The sequence below is a fragment of the Magnolia sinica genome, chromosome 3 (genome assembly GCF_029962835.1).
Source record: "Magnolia sinica isolate HGM2019 chromosome 3, MsV1, whole genome shotgun sequence".
Classification (NCBI taxonomy): domain Eukaryota; kingdom Viridiplantae; phylum Streptophyta; class Magnoliopsida; order Magnoliales; family Magnoliaceae; genus Magnolia; species Magnolia sinica.
This window is the reverse complement of record NC_080575.1, coordinates 1,018,391-1,040,968: the sequence shown is the minus strand read 5'-3', so window position 1 is coordinate 1,040,968 and position 22,578 is coordinate 1,018,391. Positions and strand designations below refer to the sequence as shown.

The window sequence follows — 22,578 nt, the reverse complement described above, 5'->3', positions numbered from 1 at the left end:
AGGCAGATGGCCGAGCAAAACCTTGCCTAGTTTTTGTAGCCATCAATGTCTCATAAACTGTGGCCTATTGCCTGCATAATAAGTGAATGGCAAGGAACTTAGGACATCCTACCGGTGTGATTTTTACATGGTGGCACTGTGTAGGGAGTTCTACAATGAATGGACGGTCTAGATTGGCATTGGACCATCCAAGTGTCAACATGTGGCTAGTAAATTAGTAAGTTTGTACAACTATAGGTGCCATGGAACATGTATATATCCTTATATCAATCAGACCATCTTTCCGCACGCTGTGCACAGCAGAGGGTAACTGTCTATTGACAAATGATCTGTTAATAGATATTGGACTACAATATTCTCTAGCTTTATGTCATCTAAGAGAAGGATATGAATGTTTCTCTTCAATTTATTGGTAATGAACTATTGCAAAATCAATGATGCTTTCATTCATGGTTATACGAATGGTTGTGTTAGATGGTGTAAATATACAAGCGTCTGCCGCATTCATGTTAACTGTATCTGGTGATGAAAAAAGGCTCATATTTTATTATTGGATGTAATACAAAACCCATAGCCTTAACATATCTCTGAATGCAAATATATCCTATCAGTGAAAGATGTAAATATCTCATTAGCTATGGCCTTAACAGAATTCCAAAACATGTTTTGAACATAAGCATGATGCATGATGCATGATCCTCAGCTCCTGAAATTGGATGGTCTATATGAGAAATACCCTTCAGTAGAACAATGAATGCTCTTTTTCCAGTCGATTGTCACCGGCTGCCATGGCCAATTTTCTGTTGAATTTGTATATCCATTTCTTTTATAGTCCTCAAATTACATCAATTGAGATGCATTTTGTTCATGGTATGAAAAGGTTTTCAACAAATGTGAAGAAGAGAGTGAAAACGATCTTCGCAGCACATCTATTCAATACCCTGACCATTCGTTGGGCAGGCTCACCACATACATTTACTGGCCCAAAAATCAGGCTGGACCACTTATCTATAAGGCAACAGTACGAGAAAACATTCAATTGTGCAACATAAACATGCTTCCCACCAGACGAGTCATGAGTGGAGCAGCCTAATTTCTGCAACATAAACATGCTGCCCATCTGATGAATGGACAGGATCTTGTACACATGGAATGTGTACCACAAAGATCCTCTTTATTACTCTTCCACCGATCTCCTTACTTCTTACTTACCCACTGTGGTCCGTCTGATAAATGGAGCCACAAAGATCCTCTTTATTACTTTTCCACTTATCTCCTTAGATCTTACTTTCCCATTACTCTTTATGTTAAACATGAATAGGGACAGAACATGTCATTTTACCCTCTAAAGTACAAATTTGGTGGCTGATGCAGGACAATTGGCCCTCTGTTTTGTTTGCAATGGCTGGCGGGATAGTTCTTAGCCTTGGGAACCTATCTACTCAGTATGCTTGGGCTTTCGTTGGTCTATCAGTGACCGAGGTCATCACTTCAAGCATAACAGTTTTTATAGGTATCTATGACTCAAACTGCTATATAGTTTTGTCATAACACTTCCATGGCTGAAAAGATATAACTTGATTCCATTTCGTGCTAAATTTTCATGCTATGGATTTCATATTTTGTAAATATGAAGTCATAAATCTAGAGAATTGGTGAAATCTTACAAAACTAGACTAGTTCTTCTATTTTGATATATATCTCCAAATATGGTTATCCTGTAATGGTCTGAGCTCTCTCTTTTTTTGTTCTTTTAAAAAAAAAAAAAATAAATTTAATTCAGCCCACATATCAGTTATTAAACTGATGAGATAGTACTGAACTCTAGGTAGTACGGATAACATGGAAAAACTGATTTAACATGGACATTGTGTCTATGTCAATTGAAGAATCAAACTCATCTTTAATCTAGAAATGCTAGTTTCATGGGTAGACTATTTATGAGTGGTTTTGTGCCAGTCGGTTTCATTTTTGCATATCCCCTCTTCATAAAGATGTTATTTTAATGCTCTCATTGTGAGAGTGCAGTCCAATAAGATGAACGGTCCGGATTATGTGCACAGGATGCTACGCACATCTTGGTGTATCAAGAGCCGTAGTTTCTCTGCACACATGGTAGTATTGTTAGCTAAACCTTGACCGTCCCTCTGGTTGGTCAGACCTCAGATGGTCCACGGATCTGGATCATTCCTATTATCTCCTTCCCGTGAGTGCCACCAGTAGATCAGGACTGGTCACTGCATGGGTGACTGTCTAAACAATTTAGGGTCAATTACCAACATGCTGATGGTGGACCACATGATAGCTACATCGCAGGTCCCAACTAAATGAACGGCTTGGATCTGCTCTCACTAGTTTTACGTACGAAACATATGGGCGAGGCCCCTCTGATTGATATAGATTCCAAAGGCCAGGTGATTGGATAGAGTGGTATTGGAAATTACATATAATCCACCTACCAGGGTGCTCATAGCAGAGGGAACGGTGGATCGACACCGTCCATATACAACGGTTTACTGGCAGTTTAACATAACTCGAGAAAGCAAAGAATATCGGCCATCTGATTGGTGGCATTTGAAAGGACAGTGAAAGGCTAAAAATCAATGGTCACGATGCTTCTGATTGATGATAGTAACCATTTTTTCTTCACAGTGGTCCATCAACAATAGGGCTAAAATTTTAAAATACTCTGTGATTTGGATATGCCTCATTTTTGGGTTCATACCCTAAAGTAGGACGGCAAAATGGATGGACGGCGTGGATAAAGCACATACATCATTGTGGGGCGCACAGAGCTTTGACATCAGCTAGCTGGCTGGTGCTGAGATAACTAGCCAAACCTCATCCATTCCCCCTCGGGACGCGGATTAGCTACTGACACGTTGAGTGGCGAGACTCGCTACTGAAGTGACGTCAACATATTCTGTGGGCCCCACCATGATGTATATGTTTTATCCATACCGTCCATCCACTTGTATAGATCATTTTAGGGCATGATCCAAAGAATGAGTCAGATACAAAGCTCGAGTGGACCCCACCACATAAAACTGATGGGGAGAGTGACGGCCACCGTTGAAACATTCCGAAGGTCCACCATGATATTTATTTGAGATCCAACCTGTTCATAAAGAAGTGAAAACACAAATATCAGCTTGATCGAAAACTTCTGTGGCCCCTTCAAGTTTTTACTGGCAGGCGTTCAATCTCCACGGTTTTTCTGTAGTGGGATACACTGGAGATTTGTATCTGACTAATGTTTTGGCTAATGCCCTAAAATGATCTCACCAAATGGATGGACGGTGTGGATACAATACATACATTATGGTAGAGCCCACATAACATGGTGACGTCACTTCAGTAGCGAGTCTCGCTACTCAACCTTTCAATAGCCAATCCGCGTCCTCCCCCTCGTGGCAGTAGAGTGGGGCCCATTGCCGTACCAAAACATTTAAAAAGAAAGGAGCTCAATAAATGGTGCCTGGGGAGAAACAGGGGCCACCTGCACAAACCGCCTAACAGCATGCAGAAACCACTCGACAGCGACTTCCCGCCAAATATAAAAAAAAAGAAGGAAGGGAAGAAAAGGACAGCCTATGTTGCAGGCCTATATCGAAAACATAGGTTGCAGGCCCAAACCGAAAATGTGCAGTCGACGGTTCTAACTGGCGGGAGCGGATTACCTAATGCGGCCCTGACCGTGGGGCCACCTTAAAGTATATTTTGTATATCCATGCCGTCCATCCGTTTTGCCAGCTCATCTCAGGGCATGATCTAAAAAATGAAGCGGAACCAAATCCCGTGTAAATTGCGCGTGTATCATCCATCACACACCGCTAGAGTATCAAAGTTCTCCTCTTCGCATCTCTGAGCACTATAAAATATGGTGCTCCTAGCTGAATCGGTTCGTTTAGACAGTCCGATTGACTAATCTGAACTGTACATTAAGTTTAGAACGCCTTTCATGGGCAACCATTAAAAAATTACACTGATCAAATGATCTAATCCATGTTTAATTAGACCTTATTTTGCGTGGCTATTCTTTTTCCAAGATCGGATGGTTAGGATTGCCATGGAAAAATGATTCTTTAGAATAACTAGCAATCCATTATGGACCCTAAGAAATAGATGAATCAAATTGTTGATAAGACCTGTTTGTGTAAATGATCTTGACCGTCATTTATAAGGGCATTGATCAAATGGTTAATATTCTTTAATCACTTTGATGCTTTCACCACAGCCCCGTGAAATATGCGTTGGACCCAATGAACAGTCTAGATAAATGGATGGACTATCTAAGCGTGTAATGCAACTAGTAGCACCAGAAATTATGGTGCCCCAAGCATTTCTCATTAAATAAAAGTCTGGTGTGCACAAAATTGATTACATGGAGTTTATAAAATATGATGGTACACGTGCACATATCCACCGTCCAATGAAAACATATACCTCATTCCCCACCGTCCTTGGTGCAAAGCACAAGAAGCAGATGATAGGAGAATATTACTATTGGAGTTATCGGACACCTTTTCTTTGGCCACGTAATTAGTTTTATTTTAATCATTAATTTAGTGACCACCGATCATATGATTAACATCAATTTATTGAACTACCAATCCACTGTGGGGTAATAATTTTGGACGGTCAGGATTCAAGTAAAAATCTGTGAGGTGTACAATGCTCATGTAGGGCGGAGGGTAGGGTGCTGAAGAGCGCACCACCTACCTCTGTGTTTGATGAGGAGCGGATAAGGTGTGTCCCCGGCCTTACAAAACATTGTGCGTCCTTGACTGTGGGGGCCATCTTAATGTATTTATTGTATATCCACGCTGTCCATCATCTTTTCCATTTTATTTTTAGGGAATTGGACAAAAAACGAAGCATATAAAAATCCTACATGGACTACACCTAGGGAAACATAGGCGATTTACCATTAAAAACTTATTGTGGGCCACAAAAGTTTTGGATCAAGTTTATATTTGTTTGCTACCTTCATCCAGGTTTGTACGACCTTATCAACGAGTTGGATGGAAAATAAAAATTTCTCTGGGCCCTAATAATTTTTTAATGGTGGTCGTTCAATCATCACTCTTTCATACGGTGTAGTCCACCTTAGATTCAAATCTGCTTAATTTATGGACTCGTATGCCTTAAAAGAAGCTGAAAAACTGGATGCACAGCGTGTGTATGCAATACATACTTCAAGGTGGGACCCACAGGACCATTAGCTACCCTGCATACACCCACGCCTCCCCTCTCTCAGATTGTCCTTGAATGGCGGACGTTACCACGCCTTCAATGTGATAAGGAATTCGATCAAAATAGATTCAAGGAGCAATAATTTCAATCGACAGGTATAGAATCGACACAAAAATAGACATTCCTACCAGCCTACCATTCACATCAAAACCCCGAAACCCTCTACCTCTTCCATTCTTCATTCATCCATCCATCCATCCATCCATCTTCACAACCGTCGTTTCCGCCCATCATCAGCAGCAACACCCTCGTTCGCTGCTGCCGCCGCTCGCCAATTAGTCGTTAGCGGCTGTTTTTCCGGTCCTCTCCGATCGGCGCCCTTTCTCAGGTGACAATCCTACCTTGTTGGGCCACAAGCCAAAAAGAATTGAATGTGCGTTTAAGGGCGAAAGTATTTCATGAGTCTATCTCTCTACTTATTGTCTTTCGGGTCCGCAAGTGAGACGGAGGTTTCGTTACGTTCTCGTTATCTAATGGTCTAGAATATCACATGTTTCAGCTATGATGTTTTGACTTTATTTCTCGTTGATTGAGCTTCTTTTGCCACTTCAAATTGAATCTTAGATATTTGGTGGATTTTCTTGAGTTTGGATCCACAGGTTTGTGTTTCCAATTATATGATTTTTTTTCTTATTTGCTAAATCCGATGCTGTTCTTCTTTGAAATGCAATGTTTGATCTATACTATTTTGGCCTGTCACTGGGCCGGTCCGGATCGGGGCCAACTCGATCCGATCCAAAATCCCATTGGCCCAGATGTGAGTTATTATATATCACGTGTGCAATATCGGAGTGCCTGTGTATCAAGTGTCATACGGAGCGGGAGTATCATACAAGAAAAGCAAGCTCTCATTCGTTTTTCCTTCTCTCTCTCCTCCTTTCCAGGTGTCCTTTTTCTCTTCTGCTTTCTGCCCAAAATGAGAAAGGAAACCCTAGCTCAGAAATCCAATGGATGTTCCATTTCCAGTTGGTAGAAGATGGAATCGTCAGTCGAGCTGTCGATGCTCCGTCGGTACATCGCCGTTCCTTCTCTCTCTCTCTCTCTCTCTCTCTCTCTCTCTCAGCTATTGCTGTAGATTGATGGGAGCATCGTTTCATTGCAGTCGCTGTTTGGGTTCTTTTGATATTTGATTTGGATTTTTTATTTTTTTTTAAATTTCTGCTCTGAACGTGATTTGGGTGTGAGAGATTGATTGCTGAGATGTTTTTTTTTTTAAATTTTTTTTGGGATCTTGTTTTGGAATTTGATTGTTGGAAGGTAGCAGATGTAGAGCTTGTATGCTTTGATGACTGAGATTCTTGTTGTTAATTAGCAGCTCTGGAGTTGTATACGCTTTGACTCATCTGATGGTTGTTGTATTTTATCCGCTGTAAAAATTGATAGTTGGTGCTACCACCCGCCGGTGGTATCTTCTCCATGTTAGAGCTTTGAAGTAGCTGTTACATTGAGAGCAAGTTCCGGATTGGATCAGGCCCAATCCAAACTCGACCCGAAAAGATTTCGGATCTGGATGGAGCTACCCGAACCGCACCGATCCAGACCGTCGGTTAGATTCGGTTCGAATCGAGTCTGATTAGGTCAGATCCACCGGATCGGATCTGAAATGCCCAGCTCTATGCCAGCGCAGGGTTTGGGCATGCATTGAAGAATATGGGCTGGGCTTGGACAGAGATGGGCTCGGTCTAACCTGGCACGTTGACACCTCTATTTGTAAAACCCTCTGTTGTTGGAAGCTGGGGGCCATGGAGATCCCGTGAGAAACTCACTCCGTTCATCAGTTTCTTAACCTCATTATAAGGGTCGCGGTTTGGCTAGTGACGCTGACAGTAGCCAGGTGGCAACTGGTACTGTTCTGTGCTCTGTGGGCCCCATCATGATGTAAGTGTTTTATCCACGCCATCCATCCTTTTTTCCAGATGATTTTAGGGCTTGATCCAAGAAATTAGGCAGATCTAAATCTCAGGTGGACCACACCACAGGAAAACAGTAGTGATTGAATGTCCACCCTTAAAATCTCCAAGGGCCCATTGTAATGTTTATTTGACATCCAACCTATTGTTTAGGTCATACAGACTTGGATGAAGGTAAAAAAACAAATATTAGCTTGATCCAAAACTTTTGTGGCCCCCAACAAGTTTTTAATGGTGGGCGTTCAATCAACACTGTTTCCTTTGATGTGGTCCCCTTGAGATTTGGATCTACCTCATTTTTGGGCTCTTACCATAAAATGATATGGAAAAATGGATGGATGACGTCAATGAAACACATATCATGATGGGGCCCACAGAGCACCAACCAATAGCCAGCAGCATCAGTAGCCAAACCCGGTCACAGAGTCCAAATATTAGGATGATCCAAACTTCAGGTGGGCCACAACAGAAAACAGTGGGAATGGAAACCTCCACAGGTGAAACTTTCCTAGTGCCAACCATGATGTTTATATGACATCCAAACCATTCGTATGGTTATTTCCATTGGGATAAACCGTAGGCACAAATATAATCCTGATTTAAAGCTTCTGTGGTCCCCACAGTTTCGAATGGTGGGTTTTGAATCCCCATTGTTTCTTGTCCTATGGCTCACTTGAGTCTTGGATCTACCTGATTTTTGGATTCCTGTTCTATATGAGCTTGAGAAATTGATGGACATAGTGGATTTCATGTGAATATCCGTTGAGCCCACATAGAACTTCCTGCGAGAGAGGGGTATAGGCAATTTGCATGTGTGTGGGCATTAATGGTGGATTGCCTGCAGCCCGGAATGTCCCTAGCAGCCAAACTCTGTGGGGGCCACTGTGAATATGTATTTTATCCACGCCAACCATCCGTTTGCCAGCTCGAGCCCAAAAATGAGGCATTTCCGAAGCTCGAGTGGACCTCACCACAGGAAACAGTGGAGATGATGATGCCCACTGTTGAAACCTTCCTAGGGCCCACTGTGATGTTTATTTTCCATCCAACCTGTTCATAGGGTCACACAGACCTGAATGAATGGAAAGTAGAAACCTCAGCTTCATCCAAACTTCTGTGGCTCCCAAGAAGCTTTCAACAGTAGGCTGTTTCCTATGGTACAGTCTACTTGGAGCTTTGGATCTGCCTCATTTCTGGGCTCACGCCTAAAATGAGCGTTTGCAAAACAGATGACTTGAATGGATAAAACACAAATATCACGGTGTACCCACGGAGTCATGCCAACACCCACTTGAGATATCCCTGGTGACTGTCCCTCAAGGAGAGGTGAAAGGAGCTGTGAGGGAGGACACCCAATCAACTGTCTGAAAGTTGCTGTGCTAGGAGAGAGCTGAAATCATGCCTCAGCCATCCGTGATTACATTAAGGTTTCTCTTGCATGTATGAATGCATTGTTTCATCCTGCCTGATAAACACAATCCCAAGTGCCAATTTGCCACACATGCTAAGATCCAATCCAACTATTGAGTGGACTCAATTGTATGCATGCCTCTGTCAAAAGAAGGTCAGTTCACTTCCCAAACAGGCCCACGTGGAAAAAAAAATTCTGTCTAAAAAAATATTTACCATCCATATGGTGGTGAGTGATTTTCTATAGATTGTTTTAACTTGCTTGCCAGTGTGCACACCTTAGTTGCACCATTTGAATCTACCATATTCTATACAACGCACACTGAGGCCCTACAAACGATAGACAGGGGTCCTTATATTAATGGTTCTTATTGCTTGTAAAATAAAATGAAGCTAACGATTTTTTATTTTTTATTTTGTTGCAGCTAGGATGCTCTTTGGATTGGGAGGCGTAGGAAAAAATGGTATGATGTTCATCATTTTTAGTTTTAGAGCTATAAAATTTGATTATTTTACAAATTTAAAATGAGTCTAGATCCTGACTGAGTAGTAATTGGTGGGGAAGTGAGTGAAAACAAGTTCTTCTGACTTTGGCATTTAGTTTATATTCGTACCACATATGATACTTTATACACAATACATCTAAAATTGTGCATGTAGCATACACAAATCAATCTAAACCATCATAATTCTTGAAGCTTATGTAGATAAGTCAGTCCAAAACTCAGATTGTTTGAATTATCGTAACCTTTGATTGGTGAATGTTTGTTTATTAAAACATGACTATCAGATTTTATATATATATATTTTTTCATTTTATCCACTTAAAAAAAATAAAAATAAAAAATCCACAAATCAGATAGTAATATAACCAAATAATCTCAATTTTTGTTTCATGGTGCGTATAAAAAAAGACTAAAATTTGGAGTTTTATTTAAATTAGTGTTAATCTAGGTATGAAATTTGTAAGAAGTTGCTAAGTGCTTGCGTATGATCCATTGCCCTTTGGAAGATTACCAGACTTTCACTTCTTCTTCTTCTTCTTCTTCATTTTTTATTTATTATTATTATTATTTTTTTTTTTGTTAAACGAGTTTCCCTCCCATTTTCCTTCCTTTTCACTTGAGAAAAACTTTGATACTCCTGCAGAATGTGATGGATGATATTCAGGCACTTCTAAATTGCACACGTTGCATATAAGTACTCAAATAAAACTGTCCAAATAATGGTCCCCAGTATCGATGTATAATGAACTAAAAGTTAAGCTTATTTGATTTTCTAACTATCGGTCTGGTGGACATCTATCGAACGGTTAAAAATGAAAAATATCTGAAGATCCTAATTCCACAAGTGTCCACAAATAAGAGGTTAGGATTGTTCAACCATTATGATCTTAGGAATATAATGCAAATTGTTCAAAGAAGAAACTAATTGCAATAAGATTCAACTTACCAGATTGAAAAGTTGGAATCACAAAAGAGAAAAGATGCAACAACTGTGAATTAACTCAGTCCTCTGATCCGATGATTAGTCAGGTCAAACTTATTGAGCCATTTAAGATCTCTTTTGAATATTTACTCCGTTTACCACTTACTATCAGACCGATTGGACATTTGTTCTTAAATATTGGTCTGATCAGACCGCTTATCTTTGAAATCGGTTGAATTGGACCAAAGATCTTGAACCTTCCATCCGATTAACAGTAGGCTTTCGACAGTCATACCAAGAAGATGAACCTCTTCAGAGAACCGGGTTGATTCACTCATTCGGTGGCCGCACCTATACATTGAGTTATACTGTTGATTGTCCATTAATTCCAATGGTTCACCCCATCTTGTGAGCAACATTGACTAATTTTTTTGCTCATGATGTTGATTATAGGGCCTACCATTTTCATGGTGCATATTTCCTACATAGGTTGCATGTTGGCAGGAAAGATGTTATGTCACCACAAGTTATGGCATCATTGCTTTGCCTATAGTGGTCTATTTGCATTTGATTATTCACACAAGGATTAAACAAAGAACCCCAAAAAAGGAACATGAGATCCTATCATAAGGTAGTCCTAAAACCATTTGGGTACATTTCTAATTTTGAATCACGAATGAGATGTTGAACATTAAGAATGCATGCAAATTGAGGGAGAAATGAAACTAATGTATTCTTATTGTATGGTATAGTCTATGAAGTTCACGGATATCACCAACATTGTAATCCATGATATTCATCTCTTGAACAGCAAATCTTTCCAAATCAGCGTATTTAGGTCCCAAGGAGTTCAACTCTACAACGTCAATATCATGGTTCCAGGGGACAGCCCTAATACAGATGGAATACATATCAGTTCATCTGCAAACATCAATATCACAACTTCAACCATAGGCGTAGGTGATGACTGTGTATCAATTGGAGAAGGCAGCAATGATATCTCTGTCTCTGGCATATTCTGTGGCCCAGGCCATGGAATTGGGTACATGCTTGAAAACTAAAGTTAGATTAGAAACTATTGGAGTCTAATATCTTTTTTATTTCTTAATGTTGATGCATTCTCGGGAGTTTAGACTGTTTATATCTTATTTTGTTAATAAAATAGAATTAGGCAATTGTTTTTTCCTAAATGTACAATTTTTCCAAATCAACAACTTTCATAATGTGGCATTAAAGCTAAAGATTCCAACCTCAGATCTCCTCTTTTCCTTATTTCTTCAACAAAAATAAGGAAGTGACCTTAAGAAGCATCCGAATGTGTGGACCATCCAAACTGTGAATCAGATAGACCGGTTCATCTTGATGAGAAAATAAGGATGGTGACTCCATATTGAGGCCATCTTTTTAAAGCCATGATGGACCCAATCGTCTAGATGATCTCGACCATAAGGAGGATGGCCCATTCTTAATGAGCACCAAATGTTTACGTTTAATGTTGACCATTAATCTCTTTTGAGTTGTCCATTCTTGTCTACAATCTGATGCCTTGTAGGACTTTGCCTGTGAAAATGTTGCATTCTTATCAGGGTTGTAATTTGTACATGTGCATCTTCAAGTGTCAAAAGAAATGCTGCCCCTCAGCTCCTACTGTTGCACATTTGCAACTATGGTCAATTAAAAAAAATAAAATTACTTCATTCCTATGTAAGCCAGACAGCTGAGAATTGGACCGTTCAAAATTTATAACCGATGGTCTACATTCAATATACATGTGATACCACATGATGTGCGTCATGGGACCATCCACTTATCATCCTTGATCCCACGTGTTTGCTATATTGGGACATTTTTTATGCTTAATTTTAGTGGCCCATCTACGAATAGATTTTCTTGTATATTCAAATATTTTACCAATAAACATGAGTAGCGTTTTGGCCATTCATGACATGTCTCTGGTGGTGATTCTTACTACAACCTCCTTAGTGATGATTTATATTGTTTATCTAGAATGTCCCACTATATACAGGCCCACTACAACCTCCTTAGTGATGCTTTATATTGCTTTTTATCTAGAAAAAAAAAAGCATGCAGGAAATGAAGAAGACGGAATGCTAGCGCAGCCGACGGAAACTATTCAAGCTGTTTTCCCATGCTAGCACACCTGATGGAATCCATGGCACTGGTGCTAAACAATAGAGGCAAGGGCCCCGCCTCTCCTAGGGTGCTCCCAAATGCAGATGTAGACGGGGACCAGTACGATCCAGAGACGGACATACTACAGGAGAAGATGAGCAATAAGAGTAGTGTTGGGGAAGAAAGGGTCTCGACCCAGTTGGTAGAAACGATGTGCTAGGAGAATGGAATGAGGTGGTCGGAAAGAAAGGGAAAAGAAGTGATCTCATTCGTAACTCTATAAAAGTCTCAAACTTCTCGACTATCTTTGTCAAAGGTTACCCAGACGGATGGCTCCCCAGTAACTTGGCAAGAGTTTTTGGTAGAGCGGGTGCTGTTATGGATGTGGTAATGCCAAGGGACAGAAGCATGGGTTTGTTCAGAGGTTTCTCCCTTGTCAGGATGAGTTCAGAGGAATAATTCTCCAAATCGGTGTTCATGCTACATGGCGAACGATTTGGGGGAGTCCCGCTTCTGGTTCAAAGAGCGAGATTCGGCCTCAATCGCATTAACCCAAAGGGTAAAATCCTCGTTTCAAAGGAACCTCAGGAGGTTAAGCATCAAGGCTCATTCAATCGGAAGAACTCCATTTCCTTTAGGGATGCCCTTCTAAATCATGCAGGCCCTACGAAACCAGTTCAGTCGCACAACTCTATTCATTCGATAGAGACGGTTAGTGGTAGTTACAATAAGCAGGAAGAGAGGGAAGATAAGCAAGATCCTAAACCCAAAGTTGGGGATTGCCTGTTGTGTATTAAACAAGCTCGAGTAGACCAATCGAAGGAAGATCTGCTGGACACGGTGGTGATAATCACAAAAGAGGGAGCCTCAATATTTCAAGTTAAAAACTGGATCGACAGTTGCTGCAGAATTCGTCCAGCTCAGTTTGTCATCAGGCCGATCAGATATAATCAACTATGGGTTAAGATGTTGCCAGGTCTTAAGCCAAATCCTTTGATCATGGTAGGGGCAATCCATAATGACGGGCCGGTTATCTCTGTCCAGAGTTGGGAAGAGTTCTCTATTTTTGGATTTGAAAACGTTTGGATCCTCATCTGGGGGATTCCACTCGAACTCTGGTACGATGAGTTTTTCATCGCCGCTGCTGCCGTTCTTGGTTCGCTCATAGAACTAGATCTAAAGACGAAGATTGGGGAAGAAATGGCGGTGGCACGAATCTGTATGCGTAGAAGCAAAGGGGAGCCCCTTCCCAATCATATTCAGATCCTAGTTGAAGATAAAAGCATTATTCTGCCATTACAGAAGGAAGAGAAGAATAACCCTATCCCAAGATGGGGTGATTGGTGGAGAACAAAGGAACCCCCTCCTCCGCCTGCGATGGCCGTGACAGACGGCACTGCGAATGAAGGAGCACGAGCAGCGTGTTCCAGCGGAGTATGGGAACGTAGCCTTGCACCCGTACCACCTACAATCGATGATCCGGTCAGAGACGCCTCCTCTCGCCAAACGCGTGCTGCAGACCTGTAGGGTGCAACGACTTTTCGTCAGACGTGTGGTGTAGATCTCTGCCGTGGCTAGACACGTGTCGTAGATCCGAGCCAGACACGTGTCGTAGATCCGAGCCATACAAATCCCGATTCCCCCCCCCCCCCCCTTATCTTGAGATCGCTGTGATACGTGGATATCCGAATCAGGAGACACGTTGCCACGGTAAGGCTCATATCTCTAGGAGGGCAGAAGGAGCCTGTAGGGAGCAGCGGCAGTTGATGTGTGGCAGGTTCGACGGTTCTTCTTTCAGACCCGGTACACTCTACTTGGGAGACCTGGGCGCAGTCGGATCCGGGGAGTGTTGTTTTAGTCAACCGGGTCCGAGCTTAAGTCTATCAGGTCTGCGTTATTTAAATCTCAATACTCCTCCTCAGCCAGAGGCATCAGCAAAGTAGAGCTTAGTTCCATTCAGAGCTGAGAGGTCTTCGCAGCAGATCGCTTCCACATCTCCAATGCTCCCTTTTCATCACACCTCTACGCAGCCATGGAAGATCTCCCTGCTGAAACATAACGTTCAAAAGCCCATTCCAACATCTCTGAAGCACGTGGAAGATGAAGAACTGGAGTTTGATCAAGCTTCTGTCCAGTTAGAAAACCCTCCTTCCCCTTCCTCCTTGCTTTTGTCTCCTCTATCATCTCACTGCGAATTCTCAGAGCATGGCCTCCTTACTCTCTTCCAGGAGACACTAGAAGTAGAAGTGATAGAAGCAGAGCCGTTGCAGATCCGAGCAGGTATGGTATCGGTTCCCGACAAATCGGGGGACTAGAAGCAGAGGCAAGCGTCGAACAGAGTAAACCTGATAGAGGTCATTCAAAGGAAGAAATGGATTCACGATGCAGTAGGCCATGTGGGAAGATCTTTAGGTCTATCCTTTGGGGACTGCTCGGAGGACTACATTGCATTATTTCAATGCGTGGATTCTCGCGGTAGACCCTTAGTAGCATCCAAATCCCCGAGAGGTCGTCGAGCTAGATCTTGCAACAACAGTGTTATTCAAGGTTTGATGCCGCTATCAGATTCGTCTGATACGGTCAATGGAAGGGGCGGGAATTAGGGATTACGGGGAAGTTCAGTTCCCTAATGAAGGTCATCTCCTGGAATGTTAGGGGTGTGGGGTCAAAGCATAAAAGAAGTTTAATCAAAGATTTATGCTATAGAAAGAATCCAGACGTTATCTGTTTTCAGGAAACCAAGGTCAATCGTTTTGACAACAGTTTGATGGGTTCTTTATGGAAGGCCAAAGATGCGAAATGGGTAGTGCTGAATTCCAATGGCAGTGCAGGTGGCATTCTGCTAGCCTGGAGATCGTCTCAGTGGGATCTTCAGAATAGCTCTGTCGGTCTTTTTTCCATGTCCGTTATTCTAGCTCATATTTCCTTAGGTCTGCAAATTCTCATATCCTCAGTTATGGGCCTACTCAAGACGATAGCAGGAAAGACTTCTGGGAAGAGCTAACCTCTATCAGACAGAGCTTTACAGGGCCTTGTTGCATGGCAGGGGACTTTAATGTTATCAGGTATGCTGAAGAGAAGTCCCACGGTAACAGAGTCTCTGCCTTCCTTTTCCCGTTGGATCAAAGACTAGGAGCTTGTTGATCTCCCTCTCTTGGGTTCCAGATTCACATGGACAAATGGGAGGGCTTCTCCGACTCTTCCAGATTGGACATATTTTTGCTGTCCCCTGAATGGCTAGAATCCTTTCCTTCTTTGGCGCAAGCAGTGCTTCCTAGAACTACGTCGGATCACTGTCCTATTATTCTGTCATCTGATGATCAGAATTGGGGTCCTAAACCTTTTAGGTTTGACTCGTCCTGGCTCAAAATTGAAGGCTTCAGACAGATGGTAGTGGACTGGTGGACAGGCTTTCAGGTGGAAGGTTTTGCTGGATATAGGCTGAGTCTCAAACTCAAACAACTGAAAGGCAAATTGAAGGTTTGGTATCAGAGGGAGTATCGTGCCAGGGCCTTGGAAACTGAGTCCCTTTTAGCAAAGCTTCAGAGGATAGATCTTCAAGCAGAAGACATTCCCATGTCTTTTAAGGTTTCGGTAAGAAGAATTCAGCTTATTCAGTCTCTCTCTAACAGGGCTCTATAGCAGAAAATTTCGTGGAAGTAAAAATCCGGAGTGAAATGGATTAAGGAAGGTGACAAAAATACTAGCTATTTCCATAACATAGCTAACATGCATGCCAGATCCAATAGAATTAGCTCTATTGTTGTGAACGGGGCTCGAATTGAAGGACAAAGACAGTATTGCGGAAGAGGTTGTAGCTTTTTTCAGCTCCCTTCTTAAGGGAGAAGATTGGAATAGGCCCAGGTTGGACAACCTTTAGATGGATAGCATTTCCTTGCAAGAAGCTTCTGCGTTAGAAGTCCCTTTCTCAATGGAGGAATTGAGTGGGGCTATCGATTCTTTGGGTAGTGACAAGGTGCCAGGTCTGGATGGATTTCCTATCCTCTTCTTCCAAAGTTTCTGGGACACCATCCAATTGGATGTTATGGCATTTGTGGAGGAATTCCATCAGCGAAGCATTTTATCTAAATCACTAGGTGCGACTTTTATTGCTATTATCCCTAAGATATTGGGGGCTGCTTCCCTCAAAGATTACAGACCGATCAGTCTTCTGGGAGGGCCTTATAAAATTCTTGCTAAGGCTTTGGCGACTCGTTTATCGAAGATAATAGGCAAGATCATTTCTGGTAACCAATGCGCTTTTATCGCGGGCCGTTAGATCGTGGATTGTGCGTTAATTGCCAACGAATGTCTACACTATTCATAAGATGGGCGTGAAAAATATTATATGCGAGCTTGACATAGAAAAAGCTTATGACCATGTAGATTGGGGTTTCCTGCAGTATATGATGAAACGGATGAGATTTGGTCCTAAATGGAGAGCCTTGATAGGGGAATGTATCGGGTCGGCGCACTTCTCTATTCTCCTCAACAGATCTCCTCAATGTTTTTTTAAAAGTTCGAGAGGTCTTTTGCAAGGTGATCCTCTTTCTCTGTTTCTTTTTCTAATAGTGGGGGAGGCTTTGTCCAGAATGTTGCACAAAGGTCAGTTGGAAGGTATCCTAAGGGGCGTAACGATGAAAGGCTTGCAAAGTCCGACGTCGCACCTCCAATTTGCTGATGATACATTGATTTTTTTTTTTTTTTTTTTCAGATTCCAATCTTCAAAATGATCAATAATTTGCGTACTTCTATTCGTTGCTTTGAGGCGGTTTCGGGTTTAAGAGTCAATATGGCAAAATCTAAGATGTTTGGAGTTAATATGGATAAAGAAGAGATTGACCAAATAGCAGGCCTCTTTCATTGTTCTTCGGGTTCTCTACCTACTTCTTTTGTAGGTCTTCCCTTATGTATTGGTGCTCCTCCTAAGAATCTATGGGAGAAGGTTATAGTCAGGTTTGAGAGATCTGGCCAGATGGAAATGTAGATAGTTATCACTGGGAGGTCGGCTCACGTTGATTAAGGTAGCCCTCTCAAATCTTCCTGTTTATTTCATGTCCATCTTCAGATGTTCGGGATCGGTGTTGACAGTTCTGGAAAAACTTAGGCGGGATTTCCTTTGGCATGGAAATTTCCTTTGTCATGGAATGGAAGACAAGAAGAAGATCCATCTCCTTGATTGGAAAGAAGTGTTTAAGCATATCTTCTGTGGTCGAGCAGGGATTAAAGATTTGAAGAATATGAATCGAGCTTTTATTGGTAAGTGGATTTGGAGATTAGGATGTGAAGATGGGCACCTTTGGAATACTATTATTAAAAGCAAATATGGGAAGTCTGCTACAGGGTGGTGGACTAAAGAGTCATCTTCTTATAAGGCGTCAGCTATTTGGAGGGGCATTTTGAAGATGAAAGAAGAGGTGCTGAAAGGTGTGGGTTTCGGTCTTGGTAATGGGACGTATATCAGATTCTGGGAGGATATTTGGGTTGGGGACAAGCTGCTTAAAGATTCTTTTCCGAATATCTTTTGCCTTGTCCCTAATAAAAAAATTTTGGTGGCTGACTGGTACATGGTGAGGGATGGTAAGACAGTGTGGAACATTGGCTGTAGAAGGAACTTGCAAGATTGGGAGATTGGTGAGTTTGTGGATCTTTTACAATGCATTTATGCTGCTTTTCCTTCTTAGTCTAGCGCAGATTACATTATTTGGAGAGGGGAAAAGTCCAACTCATTTTCGGTCAGATCTTTGTACAGCCAGCTGCACGTTAAGACAAATGACAGTATAGTTCAGAATTCTCACTTTATCTGGAAGTATGATGCTCCCCTGAAGCATATCATTTTTGGCTGGCTGGTGGACAAAAAGAAAATTCTCACAGTGGATAATTTGAGAAAGCGGGGCATGACCCTCCCTAACATATGTTTGTGTTGTATGCGGGCCGAAGAAAGGGTAGATCACCTTATTTTCTGCCCTTTTATCACTGTAATCTGGTCAGATTTCCCTTCGCGGTTTAACATTAGTTGGAGCTCTCCCGGGTCGATGAATCTTCTGCTTCAGGCTTGGCATGGGGTTCATATCGGTAAGGTGCGGACTAGACCATGGAGGATGTCAATCATAGCGATCTGGTGGGCTGTCTGGGAGGAGAGAAATGGCAAATGTTTCAGGGACCTTTCTCTCTCTCCCCTTGTTGTCTCGTCTAAGGCTAAGGGAATGTTGGTTGAATGGGTTTGTTCCGTCGATTCTCTTAAGGAATCTGATTTTCTTTTTCTTTTTTAGGAGCTAGTTGAGTTTGCATTCTCTGCAGACTCTCTTCTCCTTTTGTTGTATCTCTTCCTTCTTAATATAATTTTGTCACCTTTCAAAAAAAAATATACAGGCCCACGTGGAAAAAAAATTCTGCATAAAAAATGTTTACCATCTATATGGTGTTGAGTGATTTTCTATAGATTGTTTTAACTTGCTTGCCTGTGCGCACACCTTAGATGCACCATTTGAATCCACCATATTCTATACAACTCACACTGGCCCTACAAACGATAGACATGGGTCCATTATATTAATGGTTCTTATTGCTTGTAAAATAAAATGAAGCTAACGATTTTTATTTTTATTTTTTGCAACTAGGATGCTCATTGGATTGGGTGGCATAGGAAAAAAAGGTATGATGTTCATCATTTTTTGTTTTAGAGCTATAAAATTTGATTATTTTACAAATTTAAAATGAGTCTAGATCCTGACTGAGTAGTAATTGGCGGGGAAGTGAATGAAAACATGTCCTTCTGACTTTGGCATCTAGTTTATATTCCTACCACATATGATACTTTATACACAACACTTCTAAAATTGTGCATGTAGCATACACAAATCAATCTAAACCAACATAATTCTTGAAACTTATGCAGATAAGTCAGTCCAAAACTCAGATTGTTTGAATTATCCTAACCTTTGATTGGTGAATGTTTGTTTATTAAAACATGACTATTAGATTATTATTATTTTCATTTTATCCACTTAAAAAAAATCCACAAATTAGATAGTAATATAACGAAATAATCTCAATTTTTGTTTCATGGTGCGTATAAAAAAAAAGACTAAATTTTACATGGAGTTTTATTTAAATTAGTGTTAACATAGGTATGAAATTTGTAAGAAGTTGCCAAGTGCTTGCGTACAATCCATTTCCATTTGGAAGATTACTAGACTTTCACTCTTCTTTTTTTTTTTGGTTAAACGAGTTTCCCTCCCATTTTCCTTCCTTTTCACTCGAGAAAAACTTTGATACTCTTGCGGAATGTGATGGATGATATTCAGGCACTTAGAAATTGCACACATTGCATATACGTACTCAAATAAAACTGTCTAAATAATGGTCCCCAGTATCAATGTATAATGAACTAAAAGTTAAGCTTATTTGATTATCTAACTATCAGTTTGGTGGACATCTATCGAACGGTTAAAAATGAAAAATATCTGAAGATCCTAATTCCACAAGCGTCCACGAATAAGAGGTTAGGATTGTTCAACCATTATGATCTTAGGAATATAATGCAAATCGTTCAAGGAAGAAACTAATTGCAATAAGATTCAACTTACCAGATTGAAAAGTTGGAATCACAAAAGAGAAAAGATGCAACAACTGTGAATAAACTCAGTCCTCTGATCCGATGATTAGTAAGGTCAAACTTATTGAGCCATTTAAGATCTATTTTGAATATTTACTCCGTTTACCACTTACTATCAGACCGATTGGACATTTGTTCTTAAATATTGGTCCGATCAGACCACTCATCTTTGAAATCGTTTGAATTGGACCAATGATCTTGAACCTTCCATTCGATTAACAGTAGGCTCAACAGAGAGAGAGAGAGAGAGAGAGAGAGAGAGAGAGAGAGAGAGAGAGAGAGAGAGAGAGAGAGAAACTTGCTAATCCTGAGATTATTCCACCATGAGGGATCGCGGCCATCCATTTCCATTAGGGATGTTCCTAGTCTTGACTTGCAAAGTAAAACCCACAAACAAGCATGGGCTAACAGGCCCGTGCAGGTCCACTAGAAACCTTAGCTAGTTAGCCGTCGTTTTGTCGTATACATTACATTCCATCGTTTTCTCATATCTGACTGGCAGGCGTATGCTTTGCGGCTTGCCAATATAATTGGATCCTACCTGCCAAAAACCTTAACTAGTTAGTCGTCATTTATTATAAGTATCAATACAATATTAAACGTCTCATACATCACATTTCTACATACTTTGCACCCTAAACTATATCATTTCAAATGTATGCTTTGCGACTTGCTGATATAATTGGATCCTGTTTATAAAAAATTCAATCGATCAATCATCATTGTCATTACATTGTATTATATTTTTTGCACCAGAAAACTAATCACATTCCTAAAAAATTAGTCAGATTTTGTGAAGTAAAGACCGTACATTTGTACGGGCAAAGAGGGTGCCTAATACCTTCCCTCTTTGTAACCACGGTCCCTTACTCGAAATCTATGGAACGCAAACTCAAGAGTCATTTTAGGGTTAAGAATCTTCGGATTCTCAATCTTTGTGTTTCTATAGGGTTTAACCGAATGTAAGATCAAAATAATTGGCTAATGGCGACTCTGGTCAAATATAACATCCTTTTACCCCTAAATGAAAGCACTCGAACGAGACAACTAATGAAAAAGATAGTCGATCTCCCATCCTCCTGGAAATTCCCCCTCTGGTGTCCACATAGGCTCAAACTCATCTTCCACTATGATGTATGTATTATATAAATATAAAAATTTTGATTTAAACTTCTCTCTTTCCAATCTTTTGAGGAGGATTTAATATTTAAAGTAAATGTATAAAATTTGAATTCTAAATATATTTCTAATATACATAAATTTCAAATTGGAATTTTAAATATATTTTGAATATATAATAATATTAATTGTAAATTATGAATGTATTAGAAGAATTCCATAATTGTCGGGATCCCTTAATAGATATATTTGAGTTTCTGGTCTCCACACCTGGGCCCATTTTCTAAAATGATTTAGTAAAACAATGATTGGAGTGGATATAACATTACAGTGGGCCTTGTACAGCTTGGGATCCTGTAACAGTAGAGGTTACATCAATGGAAAATTATCTTCATTTTTCACATTTTCTTTTCTTTCCCCACTATACAATGTCTAAGTTCAAAATACACCTGTGATTTAATTGATCAATGCATTACCCCTAATTTTGGACACATGGTGTGAGATTTGTGCGGCACATTAAACAGATAAACATGGATAAGTGTCCATTCATGTCACAGCTCATTCCAAAACAAGCCCAAACGTGAGGGAAATCCAAAACTCAAGTGGACCATATTCAAGAATTAGTGGGGATTGAACCCCACCATTAAAATCTTCGTGGAGTCGCAAAAGTTTCCAATCAAGCAGATGTTTGTGTTTTTCCTCCATGTAGTTGAATTTGGGCAAATGTTGTCATATATGTGTGGCCTATGAAACAGATACATATATTGGTGTGGTTTTGCATACCATGGACTGTGGTAGATCTATACCGTTGCTTGGTAGATCATCAGCTCCAGTCAAACTTCCCACCTTTCGCTGTGGGATACTGGTTGTATTGGAGTCCAAAACAGCTTGGGTTTGGTGTCATTCCACATATGTAAATTCCAACTATGTATAAAGCTACATGAAAATTAATGAAGCATTGTTGCAGGAGTGCACCAATCTCTCTTGCTTTATGCACTGATTTAAGCCCTCACATGATAAGGATCTCCCAGCAACGTACTCGGAACAATTGAGAAGGGCTGTCCATGTATGTTGAACAATGATCATTTACAGGCACCGGCAATACCCATACCATGAAACAGTGGGGCCCACAATGAAGATCACCGTTTTTGAAACCCAAGCTGATCTACTCACTAGGTGGACCTAATCTGTATGTTGAGTCAAATGGTGGGCTGTCTGTTGATATTCCATCAGGTATGGCCTATTTTAGTTCCGTTGATCTTTACGGTGGGTCCTTCTTTCATGGTATGGATGTCCTACACGATTGGCATGTTAGCAGAAAAGATGGTGCTAAGACACAAGTTATTGTGAGGTGATCAGACTATTGCATGGAAGCGGATTGCCTAGTGAGTAACTCACTATGCTTAGCATACTGAGTAAACTTTGTGAGGTCCACCATGATTTATGTATTTTATCCGCTCCGTCCATCCATTTTATCAGATAGTTTTAGGGCTTGAGCCCAAAAATGAGACATTCAATGTTCAAGTGGACCACACCACGGGAAACAGATGAATTGAACATCTACCATTGAAAAATTCTTGGGGGCCACAGAAGTTTTGGATAAGCTTATTTTTGTGTTTTCCCTTCATCAATGTCTTTATGATCTTATGAACAGGTTGGATGACAAATAAACATCACTATGGGGCCTATAAAGGTTTCAACAAT

General features: G+C 40.8%; 1 protein-coding gene across 1 annotated transcript; it reads left to right on the top strand.

The window, feature by feature from the left end:
• The first annotated feature begins 10,418 nt into the window (after positions 1–10,418).
• On the top strand, positions 10,419–19,914 carry LOC131241379 (exopolygalacturonase clone GBGE184-like). Its single transcript, XM_058240195.1, has 3 exons — positions 10,419–11,046; positions 18,758–18,792; positions 19,730–19,914. Exons 1-3 carry the CDS (start codon positions 10,760–10,762, stop codon positions 19,732–19,734), a joined length of 327 nt encoding a protein of 108 aa, XP_058096178.1. The 5' UTR covers positions 10,419–10,759; the 3' UTR covers positions 19,735–19,914.
• Positions 19,915–22,578: the final 2,664 nt, after the last annotated feature.

What these genes read in the sequence shown, in the direction of transcription:
- LOC131241379 (XM_058240195.1), top strand. Translation starts at nt 10,760, where the DNA reads ATGAAGTTCACGGATATCACCAACATTGTAATCCATGATATTCATCTC. An exon ending in GGCCCAGGCCATGGAATTGG is followed by an intron (nt 11,047 to 18,757) that starts GTACATGCTTGA and finishes TTTTGCAACTAG; the next exon opens with GATGCTCATTGGATTGGGTG.